Here is a 23,825-nt window from a genome sequence, read left to right on the forward strand (position 1 = left end):
TGGAACAGGCTACCCGAGAGGCTGTGGGGTCTCCTTCTCTGGAGACATTCAGGACCTGCCTGGATACATTCTTGTGTGACTCTGGCAGGGGACTGGATTAGATGATCTTTTGAGGTCCCTTCCAATCCTTGCTATTTTGTGAAATCAGTTTATCAGGAAGTTATTTAGTTTCTCCATCTACTTTTCTTTGAGCAGAGGTTTTTGGAGCTGTGCAATATGGATGTTTCTAACACTGGTTTCTGTCTAATAATAGAACAGTTTTATTTCAGTTAGCCCTTGCAGTGATATTGCATCAACGAGAGGGTGTTTCTGAAGTAATTTTCCACTTTGTTAATTTGATTAAATCTCCTTCTGTCCTCTAAATTCAGAAAATATTTAGGGATAGTTTACTGCTTTGAAACTTCTGTAGTTTACTATGCTATCCCTGCTTTTGTTGTAGTGCTTTGGAAGACACAATTTTGTGAGGGCGTTGCAGCCCCTCTTTTTTCAGATTTGCTAAACAGAAAATGTTGATATCTCTCCCTTTGGTGTCATTTATTTATTTAGTTATTAATATTTTACCTCAAAGGAAAACCAAAGAAGTGGAAGGTCTGTCAGCATTGCCACGGATTTTTAATGGTATTTTTTTGGGTCTGGCCAAATTTTACTTTTGGGAAACATATAGTACTTTTGGGTATCTGCTGTGTGAAGTCGCATTTTAATTCATGACCTCAAAAGTAGTAGGTGTCTTTTGTGAGAGTAATTTTTAATGGTACTGGAATTATAAAATTATTTCTGTTATTTTTTTAATGAAAATGTCTAATGAAACTTGTATGGTTTATTTTTGGTAAGAGTTTGCATGTATTTATCTTTTATCAATGTTATTATGGGTCGTCTCCAAATAATGGATAGTAAATTAATGTAAATGCCAAATCTGTGTAAAAGTTTGGATCCAGAAAGCTTTCGCTTTATTACATTAGGGAGTTTCAAGTTTTTCAGTAGAACTGTGTAACATGAATGTTGTTTTGAAAATGGTAAAACTGATTTTAAAAACAACAACAACACTCTGAATCTCAGACTCATCTATTTTTCATTCATTGGTGTTCCTGAAATGTTTCTGCTGTAAGATCAAAGTATTGAATTGTGGTTTGCAGTCCTTGTCTCTCCCTGATGTCATTGAGTTTAACTTCATTTTTTTGCTGAGCTAAACAATTTTAACGGAAAGGTGGTAGACCACTTATTTCCAAAGATAAGCAGTAGGGAGCAGAAACTGCTTTATTCTTTTCTTTGGACACTTAGCAATTGGTGAACAGTGATAAGAATCTGAATAGCTCTATGAGAAAAGAGATGTCTCTTTTTCAGAAAAAGGATTTCCATTTTGCCAAATGCAGACTTTGCAGCAGAACTGCAACACTTGCTTGCTGGAATTTCCCTGATTTTTAGGGAAATAGGGTATTTGCCAGAACTTCAATGTAATCTTCTTAAATTATTTTTGAATAGCAAGCATGTAAATAGTTTGATTTTCAGTGTTACTTACATCTGCTTATAAAGCAACACTCAAATGCTTCTGGTAAAAAGGGCTTTGTATGAATCACTTATTTATTGTGGTGATGGTTTCTGTTATTTCAGATATATCAGGAGATATCATATTAAAGCATTCGAGTGGAAATGTTTTTCAGAAGAATGGCAGGTCTTCAACATTCCGAACTTTGGACGTACCCTCACATTCTATTTGTTTAATTTAAATTTGGTAGAGTTCTGTCTATGGTATCTTTGAATTGTACTGAACAGTACAATGTTGCTATACATACAATACAGTATGTTGCTACTTCTCAAATAAGCCAGAACAAGAAATTTACTGACAATTAAGAACAGGATGTTTGAATGTTAAAGTGATGTTCTCGTAATGGCCTGTTTTTTGTTTGTTTTTTTTTAATGATCATCTTGACTTCTTGATTAAACTACAGTTTTAATTGAGTTTGTTCAATTAATGAAGTGCTGATCTTTCACTCCTAGTTCTGAACCAGTGCCAGAATTTTCAGCAAAATGCTCTTTGAAAGCCTGTTCTTTCTGTCTCAATATTTTTGTTCTTTTATAAGAGCATTCATTTAATGGATGTTGTTCTTATATCTAAGACTGAGATTAATTAATCTATCACTGAGAAGATGATTTCTGAGCAATGGCTGAAAATGGAAATGTGATTTACTTCTTGGAACAGATGCACTTGCACTGAAGTGTGTAGTTACCTCTCACTATAAACTTCAACTGTCTAATGAATTGTTACAAATTTGTCATTCTCATTAATTTCATTTAGTGACATTTTTGTTAGGAAGCAATATTCAGAAGTAGAAGGAACACAACTTTATTATAAAAATTGGAGTTCTGCAAAGTAAAACTTAAAATTTTAGAACTTAAGTGGACTTGTTTTTTTTCTTGTTTTTTTTTGTTTATTTGTTGTTGTTGAGGAAGAGTTGAATTCTTTTGAATTATTGGAAGTTTGCAGGATTACTTTCTTACTTCGAAGGAAGTGCCATACAAATTGAAATAGAAGAAGAAAAAGAAATAGAAGAAAAAAAGAAGAAAATAGGCACGGATGGAGCTACTGTGAAGTTGTGGAGACCAGATGTGAAAAAAAAAGTAAAGAGGTCATGTTAAGGAAAGACTGGAGACTGGAAGTGTTTGTATACTTGCTTTCACGTATTTTGTCTTCTATTTGGGATGAATTGCCTCTGAAACAAACAATTTCATTAAACAATAAATTTCTGTATTTCTAGCATAGTGAGGACAGTGGGGCATCACCATAAAATACAAAGGAACTGAGGGAGACTAGATTCTCTTCAAGAAATAAAAATTCTCGGTATCTTTATAGAAGTATCAAAATAGCTGTTATGAGAAATAGAAGATCAAAAAGGGAGGTAGACTCTGTAATTCTTACTATATTTTCTTCCTTTCTGCTTTGTGCAGATATATAGCTTATCTATGATTGCTAAAATGCAGCATACGGGTTTGTTTGAGACTGGATACAATCATGCACTGTTCAGCATAATGGCAGTATTGTTGCTTGCTTGTTGCTGCTTACAGTCAGTATTGTATATTCTTACATACCAGTAGATGGCATTCTTTGTATTATGTAAATGCAAATGTTTATTTTATATTATATATGCAGTTTTCCATTTCATAACATTTTGGTACATATTCTTCTAAAGGAATGTTGACATTTTTGTTTTATAATATCTCTCTAGATTAGAAACCAACTTCACTATTGCCTTACTGATACCTGCACTGTTGAGAATTGTGTTAAGATTTCTTGAGATTGCTAGTAACAGTTCACGATACTCACTAGAAAGAAAATGAATTTAGTAATCTTTCTGATTTCCTGTACACATAATTTATGCAGTGGACTATCTTTTGCCTTTTCTTGTCCGTAATTCTTCATGTTTATTGCATGTTTGGTATCTAGAGACCCTGTGTGTGAGGATCTCTTGAGTTAAACGTTGTACACAAACTATTTTGAATATATTATTTGTTCTGAATTTGTTACAATGAAATATTCACCATGCAGATAGAACTTGGAAGAACAAAATCAAAATAAGCAACCTTTCCTTTCCTCGTGGAAATTACAGACAGTACACTGAGCAGTGCAGGTTTTTGTAGCTATTTTGCCTTTTTTTTTTTTTTTTTTTTAGTGTGTCTATCATTACATTATTAGGTTTGCTGCTCCTATATTCAGTTCATTAAGTCACCTTTTTCACAATAGTTTCAAAGGTCTGTTTGCTGTAGGCATCCAATTATTCTCACGAGGATAGCTACAACATAGCATCCATTATTTTGTTTCTGATACCTTGTTAAGAGTTAGTCTTTTGCAGTGAGTTGCAGACTCAAAACTAATAAAATGAGGAAAAAAAAAAATCCACCAATACCAGCAGATGGTACTTTGTTTATTTTGAGATTCCCAATATGTACATTCACGCAAGTGTGCATGCCTATACAAACATACGTTCTCACTTACTGTTTCTGAACAGTAGGGTAATTTAGATTTTGTTGGGGGATTACACTAATGGTAATAGAATTGCAACCTTTCCTGATTCCACCTCTGTATTTTGCTGAGAAAGTTAGTGTCATATATATCTGAAGCACAGGTCTTATGAGGAGTGGCTGAGGGACCTGGGATTGTTTAGTCTGGAGAAGAGGAGGCTCAGGGGAGGAAGCTCAGTGCACTCTATAACTCCTGAAGGAGGCTGTGATGAGGAAGGGTTTGGCCTCTTCTCCCAGGCAATTAACCTGGAATGGCCACAAGTTGTACCAGAGGAGGTTTAGATTAGACAGAAGGAAGAACTTTTTCTCTTAGAGAGTGGTCAGGCACTGGAATGGCTGCCCAGGGAGGTGGTGGAGTCGTCATCCCTGGCAGTGTTCAAGAGGTGTCTGGATGAGGAGTTACGACATGGTTTAGTGCCTGTGGTAGCAGTGGCAATGGGAGGATGGTTGGACTAGATGATCTTGTAGGTCCTTTCCAACCTTGTGATTCTATGATTCTATGATTATGTGCTAGTTTTGCCTTCAACTTGTCATTCTCATGACAAATTTGACAAGTAAAGGCAAATCCTTCATCTAAAGGAAAGCCAAGTTAGACTGGATTTCTCAGACCAAATTAGTGGCATTAGTGGTATTTTGGATTTAGGATGAGAATAGTGTTAACACGCTTTAGTTGTTAAGCACTGCTGCACAGACCCAAGAACTTTTCATATCCTCACACTGCCCTGCCAGCAAGGAGCTGGCTGTGGGCAAGGAGCTGGGAGGAGGCAGAACCAGGGCAGCTGACCCAAATTGTCTAAAGAGGTGTCCTGTACCATATGGTAAGATAAAACTGGGCAAGTTGACTTGCAGCCACTGCTTATGTACTGACTGGGCATCAGTCTATGGGGGACAAATAATTATACTGTATATCACTTGTTTTTGTATGATTGGTTTGGGGAGATTTTTTTTTTTTTTTTTTTAAATTCATGAGTTCTCCTACTGTTTTTTCCCCATTTCTCTTCCTCATCTACTAGGGGTGAGCAAGCAGCTGTGGTGGTGCTGAGCTGACCACTAGGTTGAACTCAAGAGTCCTTTCTGCACATATAGCTCTAAGAGTTGAGATGACGACAGATCTGACCAAAGTATGTTAGAACAAATCTGTAGTTTAAGTCCTGAATTTGCGTAATATTTGTTGGTCCTAATGTTGATTAATTTGACTTCAAAATACATTAGTTTGCTCTCAAAGTTGTTTTATGTAATGGCTATCTTGTAGTTTATCACTTCTGAGGTCTGGCTTATGCCTGCTTTTCCTTTTGTTAGTTTATACAGGGTAACATTTGCTTACTTTATACTGTTCATGAACATGCTGTGTGGTATTTATATTAAGTATAGCTGTCCTTGTACTTGAGGGACTATCTATCTCTTGGAATCTAGTAATTATTTCCATCTAACATTTTCCATCCTTTTTACTTGGAGACTCATTCTGTGTAGGAGACAGTGAAGAACACTTTCCGTATCTCCTTCCCTTTACCTTTAAGGGTGCTGAATAGTGTTCATCATTGTTTGATAGGCACAGATCAGACCTTGGGAAGTGCAGTGAGCTGTAGCTGTTTGGCATTGCTAGTATTTACCAGTTCTTTAGGATTCCACAGCTGTTCAGGAATTAATTCCAAAATTGTCAGATGACAATTGTCAGAGATACGTAACCACATCCTCACGTCCTCCTACACACCTTGCCACCCAAAACCTTCCTGCTTCAGAGTAGGTCCCTGGGTGATATTCTCAAATTGTTATTCAACTTTCAGCAAAACCAAAAACAACTTTAGAGAACTTAGCAGTAGGAATACGCTGGTTTGAACAACTGATGATATTCAGAATTCTCAAGAGGTATTGTAACTAGCCTGGAGAACAAAGGAAGCTGAAAACTAACTCTTCCTCAGTCAAAACCAGGACATTCTTAAAATTCATTTTTGATCAGAGCATTGAAGCCCTTCAAACTTAATGTGGATTTAGAAATGTCATTGTTATGCAATACAATTGTCAATGTGCTCATTATTTTTAATCCAGTTCTAAATCTTACATAGGCTCATATCCTGTGAACAGGATGGGAAGCATAGATTTATTTGACATGTTAAAGTTGATGAGCCATCAAAAAGGCATCCAAGAAACCTGAATGTTTGGCTTGTAAATCAAGGAATAATGAGGAAACATATCTCTAAATAGGAAGAGCTGCTTTAAGTATATTTTCCAGTATAAGGGCAAAAATGAAATGTATTTCTTAATTTTGAATCTGAAGTTCTCTTAAGTAGATGTTTTCAGCAAAACAGAGAGAACACGTTTTCAAGTTCAGTCCTCTCTATGGTGCAAACTGCTTCTGTTTCCTTGTTGGTCATTTGACTGCATACTGCAGTCAGTTTGTCTCATCAGAGCATACAGCTTGTTTGAAAATAAAGAAGTTCTGTGAATATGCAGGAAAAAAGAAAACACAAAACCCAGCAACAGCATAGGATTAGAAGCACCGAACCAATTTTGAAAGAGTTAGGACTTCTGAATTAAACAAAACAAGCAAAAAATGTCTTTACGTAGAGGTAACATACCTGTAAGGTATTGTGTATTGTCAGGCAGCGCTAAGAGGAAGGTTATCGTGTGGATGGACTGCGTAGCGTTTTTTGAATGGAGCCTTTGTACTCAGTCAAGGTGCCTGAACCTTTATTTTAAGTTTAATGTTGTGCAGAGCTGTTTAATAATTCTTCCCTTCTTTTTCTCAAAATTGTAACAACTACACAGAATTTAAGAAAACAATGCTTATTATCATCTCTCAAAAAAAAGAGAGATAGTAGCACCACAATCACATTACAGCCTTGAGATTAATGTGGGAGAATAATGCTATTTATAAAACGAGTGTAACAAAATAGTAAGAACTCCTGCTCTTTCACTGGCCATACTTTGTGCAGTAAAATGCTTGTCCTTTTTGTTTGTGAGAGTAAAACTTCAGCTGAAATGATGATAAACCAGTTATGGCCAAGCAGGGGTACAGGTTTGAGGATAAATGTAACAATCAAACACTTGTCAGCTCTAAGTTTAACATTTACAAACCTAAATTCAGATCTTGAAGATAATTTCTGTTTACTAGAAAATCCAGTAAGCATTTGGAAAAACCTTGGGAGTCAAAAATCAGAGGCAGATCAACTATTTTGATTAGTGTCACATCTAAGAATATGAAGAACGAAGATTAGTTGAACAGAATTGTCCGTTGCATATGTGAGATTGCATAGAGGCACAGATAAAGCTCCATGTAGATAAATGGAAAATGCTACATATGTGGATGTGAGGGAGCACTGGTGGTAGGACAAGGGGAAATGGTTTCAAGTTAAAAGAAGGAGAAATAAGTTTTTTACAACACATGTGGTTGTCCAGAGAGGTGATAGATATCCTGTCCTTGGAGACATTCATGGTCAGGCTGGACCAGGCTCTGAGAAGCCTGATCTAGCTGTTAGTGTCCCTGATCGTTGCAGCGGAGTTGGACTAGATGGCCTTTAAATGATCCCTTCAAACTGAAATGATTCAAGAAAAATGTATATGTGAGAATGATTTTTATTTTTGTTTTATAATTTTGAAAATGTTAAACTTAGTAATAAGGCTTAGTAGGGCTTGCATCTAGTCTTTCCATGACATTTTTATCTCAACTTACAACAGTGTTGTCAAATCAGAGCATTTTACTAGTGACTTTGGAACACTATTCCTGAAGAAGATGGTTATCTGGTTACTCTATGCTTATTGCACTATTTTCTCTCTTGTTTCCTCTCTATTTCCGTATTACAGATACCTTTTTTTCTCCTTTCTTCTTTGATATCAACGCTAATCACAAAAAAAAAAAAAGTTTACAGTTTTGTCTTGTGATATTGTTTTCCTTCCATGGGTACTCAGTATACTTTGGGAAAAGACCACATTCTGAGGAAATTCTTTACTTCATATGAAATGTGAGAGTGAAGTACAAGATGTGACTGCAAGGCTTTTTTTTTCCACCATACTTCTTAGCTACTTCATTCTATCTAGTCTGTAAACTTTCGGTACCAGTCTCTCTCATCTTAGTATGTTCTGTAAATCTCTGATGTTGTGAGGTGCTAGTCTGTGATAGGACTCCAAGAAGATTGTAAGTGGTAAGATTTTTTGGCTTCCAGAATGTAATATCAGTATTTGTCAGAAACAGTATCTTTCATAGGGCAAAACTATTCTTTCTTGTCTTAACTAATCAGTTGATTTTTTCAGGACTACCCATCTCTTGTCCAACTCTGTATCTTTAGTTTCAGGTAGGAATATCATAGAATCATAGAATCACCAAGGTTGGAAAAGACCCATGAGATCACCCAGTCCAACCATTTACTCATCAGCAGTAGTTCTCACTAGACCATGTCCCTCAACACAACATCCAAATACCATATGGTATCGTACCATCTTTTGTTACCCAACTAGAAAGTGATTCTCCCTTCTGTCACAGGTTGAGATGATCCAGTAGTTTCAGTGATGAGACAGGAATTACTTGTACTGCTTTCAAATAGCAAAAAAAGCCCTCAACACAATCTTGAAGTTCATATGAAAGCAGAAAACAGTTAAAGCAGAGCACTATAAAGTATCTCCTTTCCAAATGAGTTTTGAAATCAGAAGACTTTGTTTTTCCTTCTCATTCAGCTTGGTTACCTACTTCACTGCAGTGTGCTGCAGTAAAGCTTTTAAGAATGTAGTTTATCTTGGTAGATGAATGAGCATCTTGTGTGGTTGAAGATGAGTTGCAACATAACTCACCTTAAGAACATTCTCTGTCCAGGTGTTCTCTTCTTGTTCTAATTGAGGTCAACATGGGAATTCTAGAGGCCTTGATTCCATCTGATCAGTGGGCTACTTTTTAGGCATTGCAGAATGTTATGAGTGATTTTGATTAATTTACATTCTAATTGAGCTATTTTTTCTGCCAAGCAGAGTTTCAAACTCCAATTTCAAATTTCCTAATGAACGTAGATGCAGTATGTACCTGCACTTTGTAATAGCTCATGCCTATGACTGGATGTTCAGGTTTCTTAAGAACCTTTTGTAAAAGTCTCTCTGTCATTGTGTATCTCAACAAGTTTGTTCTCTTCCATCAAGACAAATAAGTGTCAGAAAATGCATCAGCACCTCAGGTTCATATACATGTCATACATTTTGAACAGCCTGGTAATTTAGGAAAGCAATGAAAAAAACAATCTCCTTTCATGCACAGTTAATCTAGGGCTGGAATATACGTTTCCTTCATTGAAAGAACGGCTGTGAACCTCGCTGTGGGAGATTGACATTACTAGTTCTTTGCAGGAATTCTTCACAAAATGTTGTTATTAGGAAATAACATGATAAGAATAATCCGAATATAACATTTATATAAATTATAACTTTTTTTTAACTTACTATCTCTTACTTTTTAAAAGCAAATATAAAAGGTTTTTCTAAAAGCTTTTCTATGAGATGTGAATTTAAGGTAATATGGAGAAGATTAAAAAAAAAAGTGGGAAATTAAAAGCCAAATTGAAATATTTGAATATTATGAGCATAGTTCATCTGTTATTATTGAAGAAATTAAAGGAGAAATAATGTTTCATAGAAAATAAGGTTTAAAGTGATTTTATTTCAGATACATTGCTTGAAACTTTACTGTTGTTTCTCCCTTCTAATTTAGTAATATTCAGACCAAGACAAATAAATAGTTACTTTAGGCTACTTCTTATGTTTGTAATACTATTACTGTAGTATTTAGCTGTAGGTAAAGTGCAAGATAATTAGAAACTAATGCCAGTTTAAGAGAGCTGGAGACAAGTGGGGATCTGTGTTCTTTTTCATAGTGGTTGTGGAAAGAATAAGGTCTGTTTTCCAAGGGGCATGCTTCCAAGGTAGAGATGGAAAATGTGAAGTCTCCAGGAGGCCAGAGTAGTTCAAAGTTACTTAATCACTTTCTGAGACTCACTTTTGTGGTTTTAAGGATCTGACGGCTTTTTTGGCATGTTTGGAAAAGTGGAGTTGTCATTCCTCTTCTAAACTGTGCAAATAATCATCAGGAACTTTGGTACTGCAAAGATTGTAGTGTATTCCTTCAGATGAAAGACATATGATGGTAATTACAGTATGTATCTTATTTATACTTTTCCTACTCATTTTTTTCTGTATTTTCCCCCTGGAAAATACTTCAGGAGTCTTTGTGGCCATTTTCCTTAGTCACTGTATGTGGAATTTAACTTTGCTTGCAATCAAAAGTTTATACCAAAAGGGATCTAAGACTTTTCCTCAGGATGTTGTCTGGAGTGGGTGGAGATGAATGGGCTTTTTACACAATCCTTGAATTTTTTCATTCAGCCCTGCTTCTGGTACATCCTTCTTCCCTCCTTTGTTTGGCAGTGGCATACTGTTCAGTATAACTCTTCGTACTTACAGCCAGTAGACAATCTGTTCTTTTTGTAGGGGCATCTATGCAGCCAACTCCTGGCTAAATTGTTGAAGTGGTACAGCCTGCCTCATAAATTTGGTTGGGAAGAATACAATAACAGCCATGTGTTGTGCTTCCAGCAACAGCATCATACTGCTTAGTTTTGGATAATAGGGCACCACACATCAGGAGAACGTCTGGGATACAAGTTTCAAATTTAACTACTGCATAAAGCAAAGAATAAAATTTGAAGTAGAATTTTCTGCTAAGAAAACTACAACCAACAATTGAAAAAGAATTTGAATGAAAACAATTTTGATGTTTAGGTCTTTATTTCTCTCAAATTTACTGTTAATATGAACTGTTGAGCATTCTTAAAGGAAAAGGAGTAAGTTCTAATGCATTGAAATCTAGGATCTTTGAAGATTTTCAATATATGCATTCACATGTCAAAAATAATAGAGGGATTTGTAATAATTTATTGCTCTTTAGATTTGTATCTAATCCAAAAATCACATGGTATCTAGCCACATAGTACTTTAAAGATGTAAAGCTTATTGTAAAAAAGTGAGGTGAAGAGCTGATGTGACATTCTGTATCTTCAGATAAGAAAGTTAAAGTGACTGTTTTGGTGGTTGATCTGCCTTTACTATGACACCAGTTGTAAGGCAAAATATTCTAACAAACCTAAAGTACAAATAGTTAAGTATTCAGTTTTTGAATACTTGTGCATATCAAAATAACTTGCTATTCATCTGCAATGGTTTTACTTGTTGGATAAATTGCTGCAACACATGCAATAGATTATAAGAAGACTTCCAGTACAATAATTCCAACACAAAGCAGGCTTTACTGGCAGATACTAGAACACAGAACTCTTTAATCATAGTACTTCCCATAGCATGGGTGGTCACAGTCTGCAGACGATTCAGATAATCCATTCTCTATGCAACAGCAGTTGTAAAAAATAAATAAATAAAAAAATAAAAAAATTAAGTAAACAGCTTTCCACAGATGTTCGTCTTCAGTTTTGAGAAGGTATAGCTTCTCTTTGCCACTCCCCTGTACTGCTTGTTTCTGACAGCCATAATCATATGGGCCATGCTTTCTACCAAGTAAATTCTTCTAGAAGCAAATCAGTAGTATATAATACGTATACACTCTTCAGAAAGTTTTCTTTCTTTAAAATATGCTATTTTAAAACTGTGCATTTTTTTGTTTTCTGACCATAAGAATTCACTTTTGAGATAAAACATAGTATGATCAATTTTTTTAAAAAAACCTTTTATATTCCCTGTTTCCCTTTCCTGGGAAGCTGTTGCAGAGAGTCCAGAGGAGAGCCACAAAGATGATCAGGGGACTGGAGCATCTCCCATATGAGGACAGGCTGAGGGAGCTGGGCTTGTTCAGCCTGGAGAGGAGAAGGCTGCGGGGTGACTCATTGCAGCATTTCAGTACCTGAAGGGATCCTACAAACAGAAGGGAATCAACTCTTTGAAAGGGAAGATAACAGCAGGACAACGGGAAATGGTTTTAAGTTGAGTGAGGGAAGATTTAGGTTGGATGTCAGGGGGAAGTTCTTTACAGGGAGAGCGGTGAGGTGCTGGAACAGGCTGCCCAGAGAGGCTGTGGGTGCTCAGTCCCTGGAGGTGTTCAAGGCTAGACTGAATGGGCCCTGGGCAGCCTGGTCTAAATGGGGAAGTTGGTGTCCCTGCCTGTGGCAAGGGAGGATTGGAGATTCAAGAACTCAAATATGTAAAAGAGTGTGAAAGAAATATCTTAATTCTTGCCCTGGATAACACCTAGTTTAAAGTTAGCTTTCCTTTGAATCAAGCAGAGAACAGAAGATTGTTAAATGAAAATATATACACACTTTAAAATCTGATGTTATTGACTATAGCCCAAAGACTTATCAATTCCTAATGTGATATAGGACATTTCATCTTTTAAATTACGGTAAAAATTCATTTTGAAAGCCAAGTCTGCTTGCTTTGCAGCATGCCCTGAGGGAATAATGAGTGATAATGGCACTTTTTTTTTTCTTTTTTTTTTTGTCATTTCTCCTATTTGTTTGTGTCCTACAGATTAACTTGGAAAGGGGAACAGGCTTCTCCGAGCTGCTGACGTTCTTATTCCTGTCTCCTCATATGTATGTTATGTGTACACGCAACATATGTTGGCCAGAGATGGGGCAGTTTTGGAATTATTGTTCAATGTGTTTGTTCAGCTGCACCAGCTGTGTCAGTATGTGTAATTATTTACGCTGGATACACACGTAGTGAAATCTGCTTCTCTCAGGAATACTGTGCGGAGGTTCTGATTTGTTCTAGGATTACTGAAATGTGAAGTTAGTTTTCATTGATAACTAAATCATGTTTTAGTTGCAAAGTTATAATGATAAATTAAAGCCTTTATTTACTGGAAGCTTTTTAATGTCTTTCGTAAGTTGTTGCCTATTTCAGTAACATGTTCTAGTAATGTGTGTATTTGTCATTAAACAGGTGGGAAATGTAAGATTAGCATGTGATCTGTTCCATGTCTGCTCGATGCAAATAGGATCTTCTTCTTTATTACTACCATGTTTTTCTTTTAAAGAAATTTAATGCTTATGAAATAAAGACCATAGGCTATTCTATCCATGTTTGAAACAGAAGGAAAGATACAAGACTGGACATGTAGAATAAATACAATGGAGGGTGAATAGAAGACATCAGCCAATAAACAAACAGACGGAAAAGAAGCAAGAAAATTAAAATGTTCCATGGATAAAACACAGAAGGCATCCAAACTAATGCTTTTAAATGAGAATCTAGAAGAAAACTGCAATCAAGTAACTGAGAAATTCAATACAGATTCATCTTTAAAACTTTATAACGACAGAAAAAGGTCTCATTAACAGACAACATCTAAGTGTGATGATTATGCAATATATTCAGGAATTGACTAATTATCTTGTATGCTCCATGGTCCCGCTCTGAGTGTCTGCATTGCGGTACACAGGACGTTATAACCTGGTTCCACAAAATTTTCTGGCCTCAGATCATAAATTCTCCTAATGCTTTTTGTCACTTTGGCTTTGATGCTTATTGTCCCAAAGTTTTACTGAGGTTACTGACGCAATTTTTTTTTTATTTTTTTTTTTTTCTGTTGTTCTTTCAATTTTTGGAAATTCACTTGAAGGAGTTCTAGGTGATTTCTGAACAATTGAAGATTATGCATTTAAGTTGTTAGTTAGCCTTCTCATTAACTATTTTGTGAATCAACTTTCTAAGTTGATTTGGACATTCTCTATCCACCCATGGACAATTGCTTGGAAGGATGTAAAAGTATTTGCAATACTTGGTTTTATTACCACTTTCTTCTGATTAAGTATAGAATGCTAACGTGTATTGTACTGGGGGAAAAACAGACCCCTATCCTTTTTTTTTCAAATAGGTAATTCTTTTAACAATGCCAAGATAACAAACAGTTTCTTAGTTTCTAGACCAAAGTAAACATAAGCTAAGTATCTCAAAACAAGAAATGAAGGATTCTGGTTTTTCTCTAAGGCTGCTTGAGCTTTAACAGAAAGTGTTGCAATTTGCTAGCCAGCCAGCCAGCTTTCTTAAAGCACTTCAGTAGCGCCAGATGGCTTTAGAAAAGAATAATGATTTGTTACTGAAAAAGAAGCATCTGAAGAAATTCTGTTGGCTGTAGAGACTTTTTCTCAGCCTACTGTAATTAGTGACTGTTATTGTATCACCACTATATGTGTATTTTGTATGTTTTTGCAAAAAGTTCAAGAACATTTTTGTCTCCTTAACACTGAGCAATTTGACACTTCTTTAAGTTCAAGAACAACTGGGTAAAAACAATTTCTCTGAAACATCATCCTGAGTTAGTTGCAACACAGACCAATTTCAAGCATAAATATTTATTGATGATTTACTGACAAATTATATGTTTCTAGGAATTACTGAAGTCATAGATTAATACTAAAAAGTCAAACAATGTTATAATGCATTCGATCTTCCTAAAAATAAATATCTTTGGTTTTTTTCCTTTTTTTTCGTTCATGGATTTGAAGAATTATTGTGTGCGAAACTTGCTTTTTGTCTTTTGAAATTTGTGGAGGGAAGAGGGAAATTGATTCTAAATCTCTGGCTACTTAAGCCAGAGGGCTGAAAAAAGAGATTTATGGTTGACTCTGGTAAAAGTATTGAATTTCCTTTTGTAAGCTAGTGTAAATGCGTGTTTTATTTCAGCAGCAATGTTCTCTCTAATACAGAGGGTAATAGCGCCTTTTAGGTAGGTGTTTTTTAAAGTTAGGAGTAAGAAAGGAGGAGATTGGAAACTGCTTTTTCTGTTTAAGACCAAGCATAGCTTCAAAGTTTGCCCACAGTTTCTAAGTTTTTTTATTTATGATTTCCAAGGGCTTTGTTAGTGATTTGCAGATGGAACTTAGCCTTTGGAACTCATCCATTACAAAGCTGTGTGGTCTTAGCCACAGTAGTAGTGCAACATGTTTTTCCTGTGTTAGCCTCGCAGAAGTTAACCGAGCTTAAATTGGTAAGAGAACAACAGTGCAGCTTCCCTCCCCCTTTCCCATAATTATATTTACTGCATACCACTTGGAAATTAGGATCGGGTTCATTTTGAATTGCGTGAAAGAATGTAACACTTTTCTTCCATTTTAAGAATCAGAAGGAAAAATGTAAGCATCATCTTTTTAATGAACTACATGTATCAACAAGATGAATGGAATTCATAGCATGCATTAATTTCTAAAGAAGTATATCAGTCTGAGTGATTTATTTATTTATTTATTTATTGCCTGTAAGCTTTACTTGTAGGTTTTCACGCTCCTTTTGTCTATTTTTGCATCTGTTATTTTTTTAAAAAGCAAATTGTAATTACAACTTTAGAAAGCAAGTTAAATAAATTGGTCACTGTTGTATCAGGTATGGTGTGGAGAACTTGGAATCCATGCTTTCCTGTCCAAACTAATACAGACTATTCAAACTAATGTAAATCTGGCAGCATTAATTTGTGAAAGAATATATATATATTTTAAACTCTAAGTAATATTAAGTCTAGTCATTCATCTGTAGATTTTCTGTAACTTGATCAGATTTTGAATGCCAAAACCTTTGTCTCTGTAGGAGTGTTTAGTAGAGTAATTTGTTTACCATCAGCTAATCTTTCATGGTTATCAATGGAGATTTAGATATGGGCAGATTTCAGACTGTCACTTCATGCAGTAAGAAAAATGAGAAGTGTCAACAAAACCTAGCCATGTGCTTGTGGCCAGCAATTTTATTTAATGTTCTGGTATAGACATTTAGCTAATAAAACCATCCCATAAATGCAGAGGATGTGTATCTACAAACTAGGCTGAAACAAACAAAAAAAAAACTTCCTAACAGTAAATGTTAGAAAGAAACTTGGGAAGAAGACTCCACTCCATCCTACATTTAGGCACTTTGGCCCTGATCCAGGAAATTAGGGAGGAATATTTTAAGCTTAAAGTTATGTTGAAACTTAAGTAATTTGTTTCTGCAAACTTTACTGTAGTTACTCGTATATTTTCCTTTTGTTATAGAGAGAATTGTGTTGATTGGCTGATCACTGAAATGTGTGTGTGTGTGGTATGGCATTTTGTCTATTTGAAATATGCTTGAATCTTAAGGGAGAAATTGGAGATTTTAATATAGTTATCATTGGTAAGTAGTTAAAGAATTGGTTGTGTTTTTTTTTTTTACTGTTTTATGAAATACACTCACATTTTTGTTATAATTAAGTTGTTAACAAGTGTGTGTCATATAATTTTCCCTAGTTTAAACATTAAGGTTTATATAAATTCATTAGAAAAGAATTTTGCTTAAAGTAAAGTACTGCTCTGAAGCCTATACATATGAAGTATGTATAATGTTGTACACATTTTCTCTTTGATTTTGATTTGTGGAAAACTTACATTCTGTCTTTTTCCTGGAATTTAGGAACAAGTGAGCAACAGGTCCTATAAGCAAAATTAAAAGTAAAAGACTTTGTTAAGATTGGATAAGTGCTTGGAAGTAATATGAATTGCATTACATTAGCATCCTGCTGACAAAATCGGTTTCATAAGTAGTTGGTGTTTAATCAGTCTGCGTGAGCAGGCTTCCTTGTCATTTATACACTTGGCCACTGTGAATGAGCTTAGCTTTAAACATGTCAGAGCAATGTGTTTGCCTTGCTTCCCAAGAACTGTGGTCTTTCCAAACAATTTGGAAATTAATTTTTGAAGTGAGGATGCTGCCTCTTTAAGGAAAGAAATAAAATGTGTCATACAGCTTTTTATATTTTTAATATTTTTGTATGAAAGATGATCTAATTCATTGCTAATGTTGTAGCTGATTACATAGTTTTGAGGTATTTTTAGAGCCAGTTTGGACGTAGAATGAGATTTCTTGTATTCTAGCCCTGTATTTAAAGCAGTGGACCATCTGACAGTACAGAAGCACTTGAGAGCAAAACTGATGTACAGACTCTTTAAATAATTGCCATGCAAGAAATACTCATTTCAAAATCTGATAAAATGCAAAGAGGAATTATTTCTAATACTTCCCCTGAGTAAATTTTATTTCATTTTTTATTATACCCATTTTTTTTTCTTAGCAAAGAAAATTTAGTTCCTTTCAAACTGGATGGAAAGATTGGAAATAAACTTGTTACTGGTATAGATTTGAGAAATTTATGCTTGGGCATCCATTGTGTGTGTATTCCAACAAATTCATATAGATCATAGTTTTCAATAAAGTATTACTAGTGATCTCTTTGCAAAAAACAATGCCAGTTTACTTTGAAAGATAGTATAGTAAGAAGAAACATTCTTCTGAAAAAGTGACAGCTCCTTCTGTTCCATTCTGATTTACCTGTTGCTTTGATGGAGTCATCTAAGTTAGCAAAAGTAACACAACAGTGTCACTGGGAAACCCTAATTAGTATCAGGTTTGATAGGCTCATCCCAATGACACCATCGATCTTTTCTGTCTAAAAAAACCTGTTCCTATTGATTTCACAGATGCTGAGAATCATAAATACTTTAGAGAGAGGGTGTTGAGAGGTTTCCAGAAACAAATCATTTTGTTTGGTTCCCTGGAATGTATTTGAAACTGTGTCATAAATTCTGGGATAGTTGTTACACAAATACAGATACTAGTATAGAACTTGTCATATAGTCCTGTAATTAAAAACAACAACATCAAAGCATGAGTAACCTGTATTGATATCTTGATAATCTTTATAATGTTGAGAGCTGCAGATCAATTTAAGGTCAACCATAGGATCAGGCCCAGTCAGCATGAGTTCATGAATGGTAGATCCTGTCTGACAAACTTAATATCATTCTATGACAAGGAGACCCACTGAGTTGATGAAGGCAAGGCTGTTGATGTGGTCTGCCTGACCTCAGTAAAGCCTTTGATACTGTCCCCCACAACATCCTCATGGAAAAGCTGGCTACCCATGGTTTGGATGGGCATACCCTCTTCTGAGTGGAACTCTAGGTGAATGGTCATGCCCAAAGAGTTGTGGTCAGTAGAGTTAAATCCAGTAAATTGGTGGCCAATCATCAGTTGTGTCCCCCAGGGCTTAGTACTGGGGCCACTCCTATTTAACATCTTTATTAATGATCTTAATGAAGGGATTCAGTCTACTTTCAGTAAATTTGCAGATGACACCAAGTTGGGAGGGAATGTTGGTCTACCAGAAGGGAGAAAGACACTACAGAGATATCTGGATAGACTGGATCCAAGGGACCAAGGTAAACTATATGAGTTTAGCAGGGCCAAGTGTCAGGTCTTGCATTTTGGTCACAACCCCAGGCAATCCTACAGGCTTGGGGGGAAGAGTGGTTGGAAAGCTGCCTGACAGAAAGGGACCTTGGTGTACTGATGGACAGTCAGCTGAATTTTAGCCAGCAGTTTGCGCAGGAGGCCAAAAAGGCCAGTGGCATCCTAGGATGTATCTGGAATGGTGGGGTGATCAGGAGAAGTAATCCTGCCCCTGTATTCAGCACTGGTGAGGCCCCACCTCAAGTACTGTGTTAAGTTTTGGTCACCTCAATACAGAAAGGAAATTGAGGTGCTGGAGCAGGTCTGAAGAAGGGCAGTAAGGCTGGTGAAGGGCTTGGAGAATGCACCCTACAAGGAGTGACTAAAGGAACTGGGGCTGTTTAGTTTGGGGAGAGACTTTATTGCTCTCTTCCAATACCTGAAAGCTGATTGCATTGAAAGTAGGGTTTGGTCTTTTCTCACTGGTGACAGGTGACAGGATGAGGGGAAATGACATAACGTTGCACCAGGGGGGATGTAGGTTGGGTACAGAAAGGGTTTTTAAGCACTGGAATAGGCTCCCCAGGGAGGTGGCTGAGTCACCATCCCTGAATGTGTTTAAAAACTGTTTGGATGTGGTGCTTGGGGGCATGATTTAGTGGTGAATTGTTGGAGCTAGGGTAGTATGATTAGGTTGTGGTTGAACTTGATGGTCTTGAAGGTCTTTTCCAACCAGGCAGTTCTATGATCTTGATAGGTCTTTTCTAACTGAGCAATTCTATCATTCTATGAGAAGCAGCCAGCTTCTCCACAAGGATGTTTTGAGGCAGTGTCAAAGGCCAGGTGGATCACATTGACTGCCTTACTTTCATCCACTAAGTGGATGAGATTGTCATAGAATGATGTCAAGTTTGTCAAGCAGAATTTTCTATTCCACATAGCCATGCTGACTGGGCTAGGCCCGATCCCTGGTTGACTATAATTGCTCCATGATGAGTCCTGAAATTATCCGTTCCATAACCTTCCTTGGCACTGAGATTGATAGGAGTGCAGCTACCAGGACCATCCTTCTGGCTCTTTTTGAAAATGGGTGCCGCATTTGCCAGTCTCCAGTCCACTGGGACTTTCCCAGTTAGCCAGGACTGTCTAAGGATGATGGAGAGTGGCTTGGCAGCCACATCCGTCAACTCCCTCAACACCCTAAGGTGCAATCCATCTGGCCCCATGGACTTGTGAGTGTCCAGCTTTCAGAGCAGGTTAAAAACCATCTCATCGTGGATTATGCAGGGCCTATTCTGTTCCCTATCCCTATGTACCAGTAGAAGAGGCTGTGTGCCTAGGGAACAACCAGTCTTACTATTAAAGACTGAGGCAAAGAAGGCATTGAGTAGCTCAGCTTTATCCTGATCCTTGATCACTATGTTGCTCTCTGCATCCAACAAGGATGGAGATTCTCCCTAGCCCCCTTCTCCTCCTCTTACTGTTGATGTATTTATAGAAATATTTATTGTTTTCCTTAGTGGCCAAGTTAAGTTCTAGCTGGACTTTACCTTTTCTAATTTTCTACCTGCACAGCTTCACTGTGTATTTGTAATCCTCATAAACAGCTTCACCCCTTTTCCAAAGACCATAAACTTCCCTTTTATTCCAGAGTTCCAGCCAAAGGTCTCTGTTCAGCCGTTCTGGTCTCCTTCTCCACCAGCTCATCTTCCATGGCTTGGGGATGGTCAGCTACTGCACCTTAAAAATAACTTCCTTAAAGTATTCCCAGTATTCTAACCTTCTTAGTGAAACACTTTGGCCACAGATTGATCTATTTTCCTGCCTTGTGTAACATGGTGCTAGTGACTTAGAAAAGTGAGTGTAAACTGATTTACTGCCGGAAATAATGCACAATTGTGTAAATCTCAAATTGTATTCTTTGTTGAATTAGATTAGAATCTGTGACTGTGACCATGAGCATAACGCTGCATTTAATATTGACACATCCCATCATATTCTTCAGTACCTTCTTCTGGCTTTCAAATTGTTCCTTAAAGCTGATTAGTCTTAAATCACTGACCTCTGATATTAGGATTCCACACAGTAGCAATTACATAGTTATGTTAGTTTCACAATGCTTTGTAATACAATAATGGAACCTATTATGACTTCTCAATATTTCCAGCATTCTATAAGAATCTTTTTAACAAAATCCTCCAAAATGTTCTAGATTTCTCTATAATATTTTCTCAAAGAGTTTATTTGGAGAAGCTTATGTGTAAGAAACTCCTCAGTTTCACAGCTGTCTGGTTCTGACCCCATTCTGAAGCCCATTCACATGATGTGAAGTAACTAATGATACTTTCTTTTAGGTCTGAGAATCACTGGAATTTAGACACTTGTCTGTGAACTTTAAGGCTTGAGATAAAGACAAGAGATATAATTGCCTTTTAGTTTAAATATAAGCTGATTTCTGGATGATATAAATCCCCTTCCTCTCTTTTGTACTTGTGTACAGGTGTGTTGTTAGAAGATGAAGTGATGGAATAACTTAAAGCATCACATTTTCAAGAAACAATCTGTCTTAAGTAAATGTAGAAGTGTTTTGTGAATGTTTGCTTTCTTTCATACCTAATGAAATATATAGGTGTAATAAGTCATTGTGTGTAAACAGAATTAGGTGTACAAATAAGTTACATTTTCTGGAGAGGAGAATTTCTGGACATTTGTTGTAGTTTAACCCAGCTGGTGGCTGAGTACCACGGTCACTCACATGCTATCCCCCCTGCCCAGGGATGGGGAGACAATCAGGAAAAAACGAAGAAGAACTTGTGCATTGAGATAAAACTATTTACTAAGATAGGGAAAAGGAATATATATATATATATATTTCCTGCATTCATATATATATACATATATATATGTAAATGTATATGAATGTATATAAGAAAAGATGCAAAAACAATTGCTTATCACCTCCTAGCCAGTGCCCAGCTAGACTCCAAGCAGTGAACTCCCACCTCCTTCAAAATTCCTTCCACTTGATGTCATGTGGTAAAGAATATCCCTTTGCCCAGTTTGAGTCAGCTGTCCTAATTCAGTTCTCTCCCAGCTCCTTGGCTTCTTCGCTGTGAATGGCCGTGTTCTGTGCAACACTGCTTAGCAGCAACTATAAGTATCAGTGTGCTATCAAAATTGTTTTCTCCTGGAACCAAAACATAGCATCGTACCAGATGCTCTGAAGAAAACAGTTCCTATCCCTGCTGAAATTAAGACATCTTTTGCACCAGAGAAAGCATTTAAACCCAAATACATAAAGATAAATGCTTTATTGTTTCCAAATTTGTTATCTCACTTGCATTTAAGTATCTCTCTGGCTTTACTCTGGTGACACAGCCTGTAAAATGACGTATCTAAGATGTATAGTTGAATTTTTAATGTTTTTCACCTTTTAGTATTTAAGTCTCTTTTATATATCGAATACCTCTTTCATAGCATCTCTTACAGCATCATACAGCATCTCTTTGCCCCTGTTTCCTTTGCGTCCTTCTGGCTACTTGGAGGTTTGATATTTCAGAAAAAAACTAATCTACAAAATCCCATTAGGGATGTAGTGATGTGCACAGAAAAAGAGGATGTGGAAAACAAACCAAAGGCATGCAAAACAAACAAGCAACAAGCAAGAAATACTGCTTTGTAGGATCTACTTGACTGAATCCTTGATAGTGTTCTGAAAATGAAGTCTAATTTGACTAATGGTTACAATGGAAAATAATACAATTTGTGGTTCTATATTAATAAATTAATCAAGACATGTTTGGAGGTTGTGCAACTTAATAGATTTTAGAATTTTTAATCATATTTAGAAATGTGTACTTTTTGAAAATCCCCGTTTAAATGTTTTTTGTTTTTTTTTTCATTAAGAATGCAGAAATTACTTCTGAGATACTTCTGAAACCGTGATCTCACAGCACTTTCTGATTTCTTTTCTTTGACTTCTGACTTCTTTCTTCAGAAAAGTCACTAGGTGGCGCTAGAACTACAATTTCTCCTAGCTCAGGCTATTCGGGAAAAAACATTGACACTAACAGACAACAATATTTAGACATTTAACATAAGTCTGTAAGGTTCTAAAACAATCCTATATGAAAGTACAATAAATAATATGTCCAAGTGCTTGTTGTTTCTTTTGATGGTGATTTTTTTCATGTATCTCTGGTGTGCTTTTGCTGATTGTATCTTCTCTCCTGTTAATATATCACACATGGAATACAACTTATTCTAATTACTTCTACTGAAACAAAAATATTGCCCACCTGCTACTACTGCCAGGCTGAGACAGAAACCCAGACAGAAGGAGAACAACTTTCCTAGGCTGATGTGCACTCTCACACAGAGCTCCAAAGGAGCAACAGAGCAGCCCAGATATTTGCTTGAGGGGAGCTCCAGAATCTGGAAGTCTTCACTACAGGCCTGAGAGCAGATGGGAGTGTAATGGGTGTAAATGTGCTCAACTCAACAAACTTTTCAAGCAAGTGGTCATGCTAAGAGAGGAATCACCAGTCATAACAATGGAAGTCTGAGAGAGAGCTTGATACATAGTATTATGCAGTTACATGGACAAACTGACTGCCCTAATCCCTGCAAGAGAAAGAAAATAAGGTAGCTTGAGCCCAGCTGAAGTGCCACTGCACCAATGCATGCACCATGGGAGGCTGGAGTTGGAAACCATTGTGCTATTAGAAAGCTGTTACCTAAGCATACTGTATCCTAATACTTTTTTGCATTGTTCTTTTGTTCCTTTTTTCCAGAACTTACTGTGCCATCTCCTTTCTTCTTCTAAATGGGAAAAAAACGAGGCTGAAACCAGTACGTTCATATCAGCTCTTGGCTACACATCAGCAGATTATTATTGTCACTTGGTTGAAAATGTAAGTATTTTGTGCAGTTGAGATTTTGTTATTAATAGCACCAGTTTATAAGCACATACGAGGAGTTGTCAATGTTACAAGGAACATGAACTGAACTTTGCTTATCTTTCTTACTTCAGTTACTTTTACAGCCTTTTAAGAGAGAAAATAAAGTAAATAAAATGAATCTCTGGACAGAATAATTTTTTTTTGTTGTTAGAGTATAATAGTAGAGGTTGAGTAGAGGTTGATAAAACATTTTGTTCCTGTTGTAATATAGCCAAAATGTCTGTCCTAACATTCATTTTTTTCCATCTGAAGTTTAAATGATATATATATATATTGTACATTAGAACATAAATTTTGAATGTTTTTTTTGACTGCATGCATTGCATTCAAAATAGTAGATGAGCTTTGAATCTTAAGAAAAGTTTCTTTTATTTTTGATATATTGAAAAATCAGGAATAGTATCTGATAATAGACTGAATCAGGTAAAACATCTAAAAATTACTGACTTTCCAAAAGTTTTGCCTCAGCTCTTAACAAAGCTAAAATAGCTTGTTAGTATGCAAATGTGGAAGATATAGAATGTGTTCAGAAATGTTTTGAATGGTTTAATGAGTGATCTGGACAGTTTTGATTTGGGCTTGATAACTTAAAAAAATTTGATTGAGTCAAAATGAAAAGTTACTTACCTC

The 23,825-nt window shown here is 36.2% G+C and overlaps 1 protein-coding gene across 2 annotated transcripts in view; it reads left to right on the top strand.

The window, feature by feature from the left end:
* Positions 1 to 23,825, top strand: part of FANCC (FA complementation group C) — an 81,464-nt gene that overhangs the window by 30,045 nt on the left and 27,594 nt on the right. For both annotated transcript variants that reach the window (XM_052701194.1, XM_052701195.1), the window contains exon 5: positions 23,028 to 23,147. In XM_052701194.1, coding sequence (XP_052557154.1) covers positions 23,028 to 23,147 — 120 coding nt within the window. The remainder of the gene's footprint in view (positions 1 to 23,027; positions 23,148 to 23,825) is intronic.

This window comes from Tympanuchus pallidicinctus, unplaced genomic scaffold (genome assembly GCF_026119805.1).
Source record: "Tympanuchus pallidicinctus isolate F22 unplaced genomic scaffold, pur_lepc_1.0 scaffold4, whole genome shotgun sequence".
In the NCBI taxonomy this organism is placed as follows: Eukaryota; Metazoa; Chordata; class Aves; order Galliformes; family Phasianidae; genus Tympanuchus; species Tympanuchus pallidicinctus.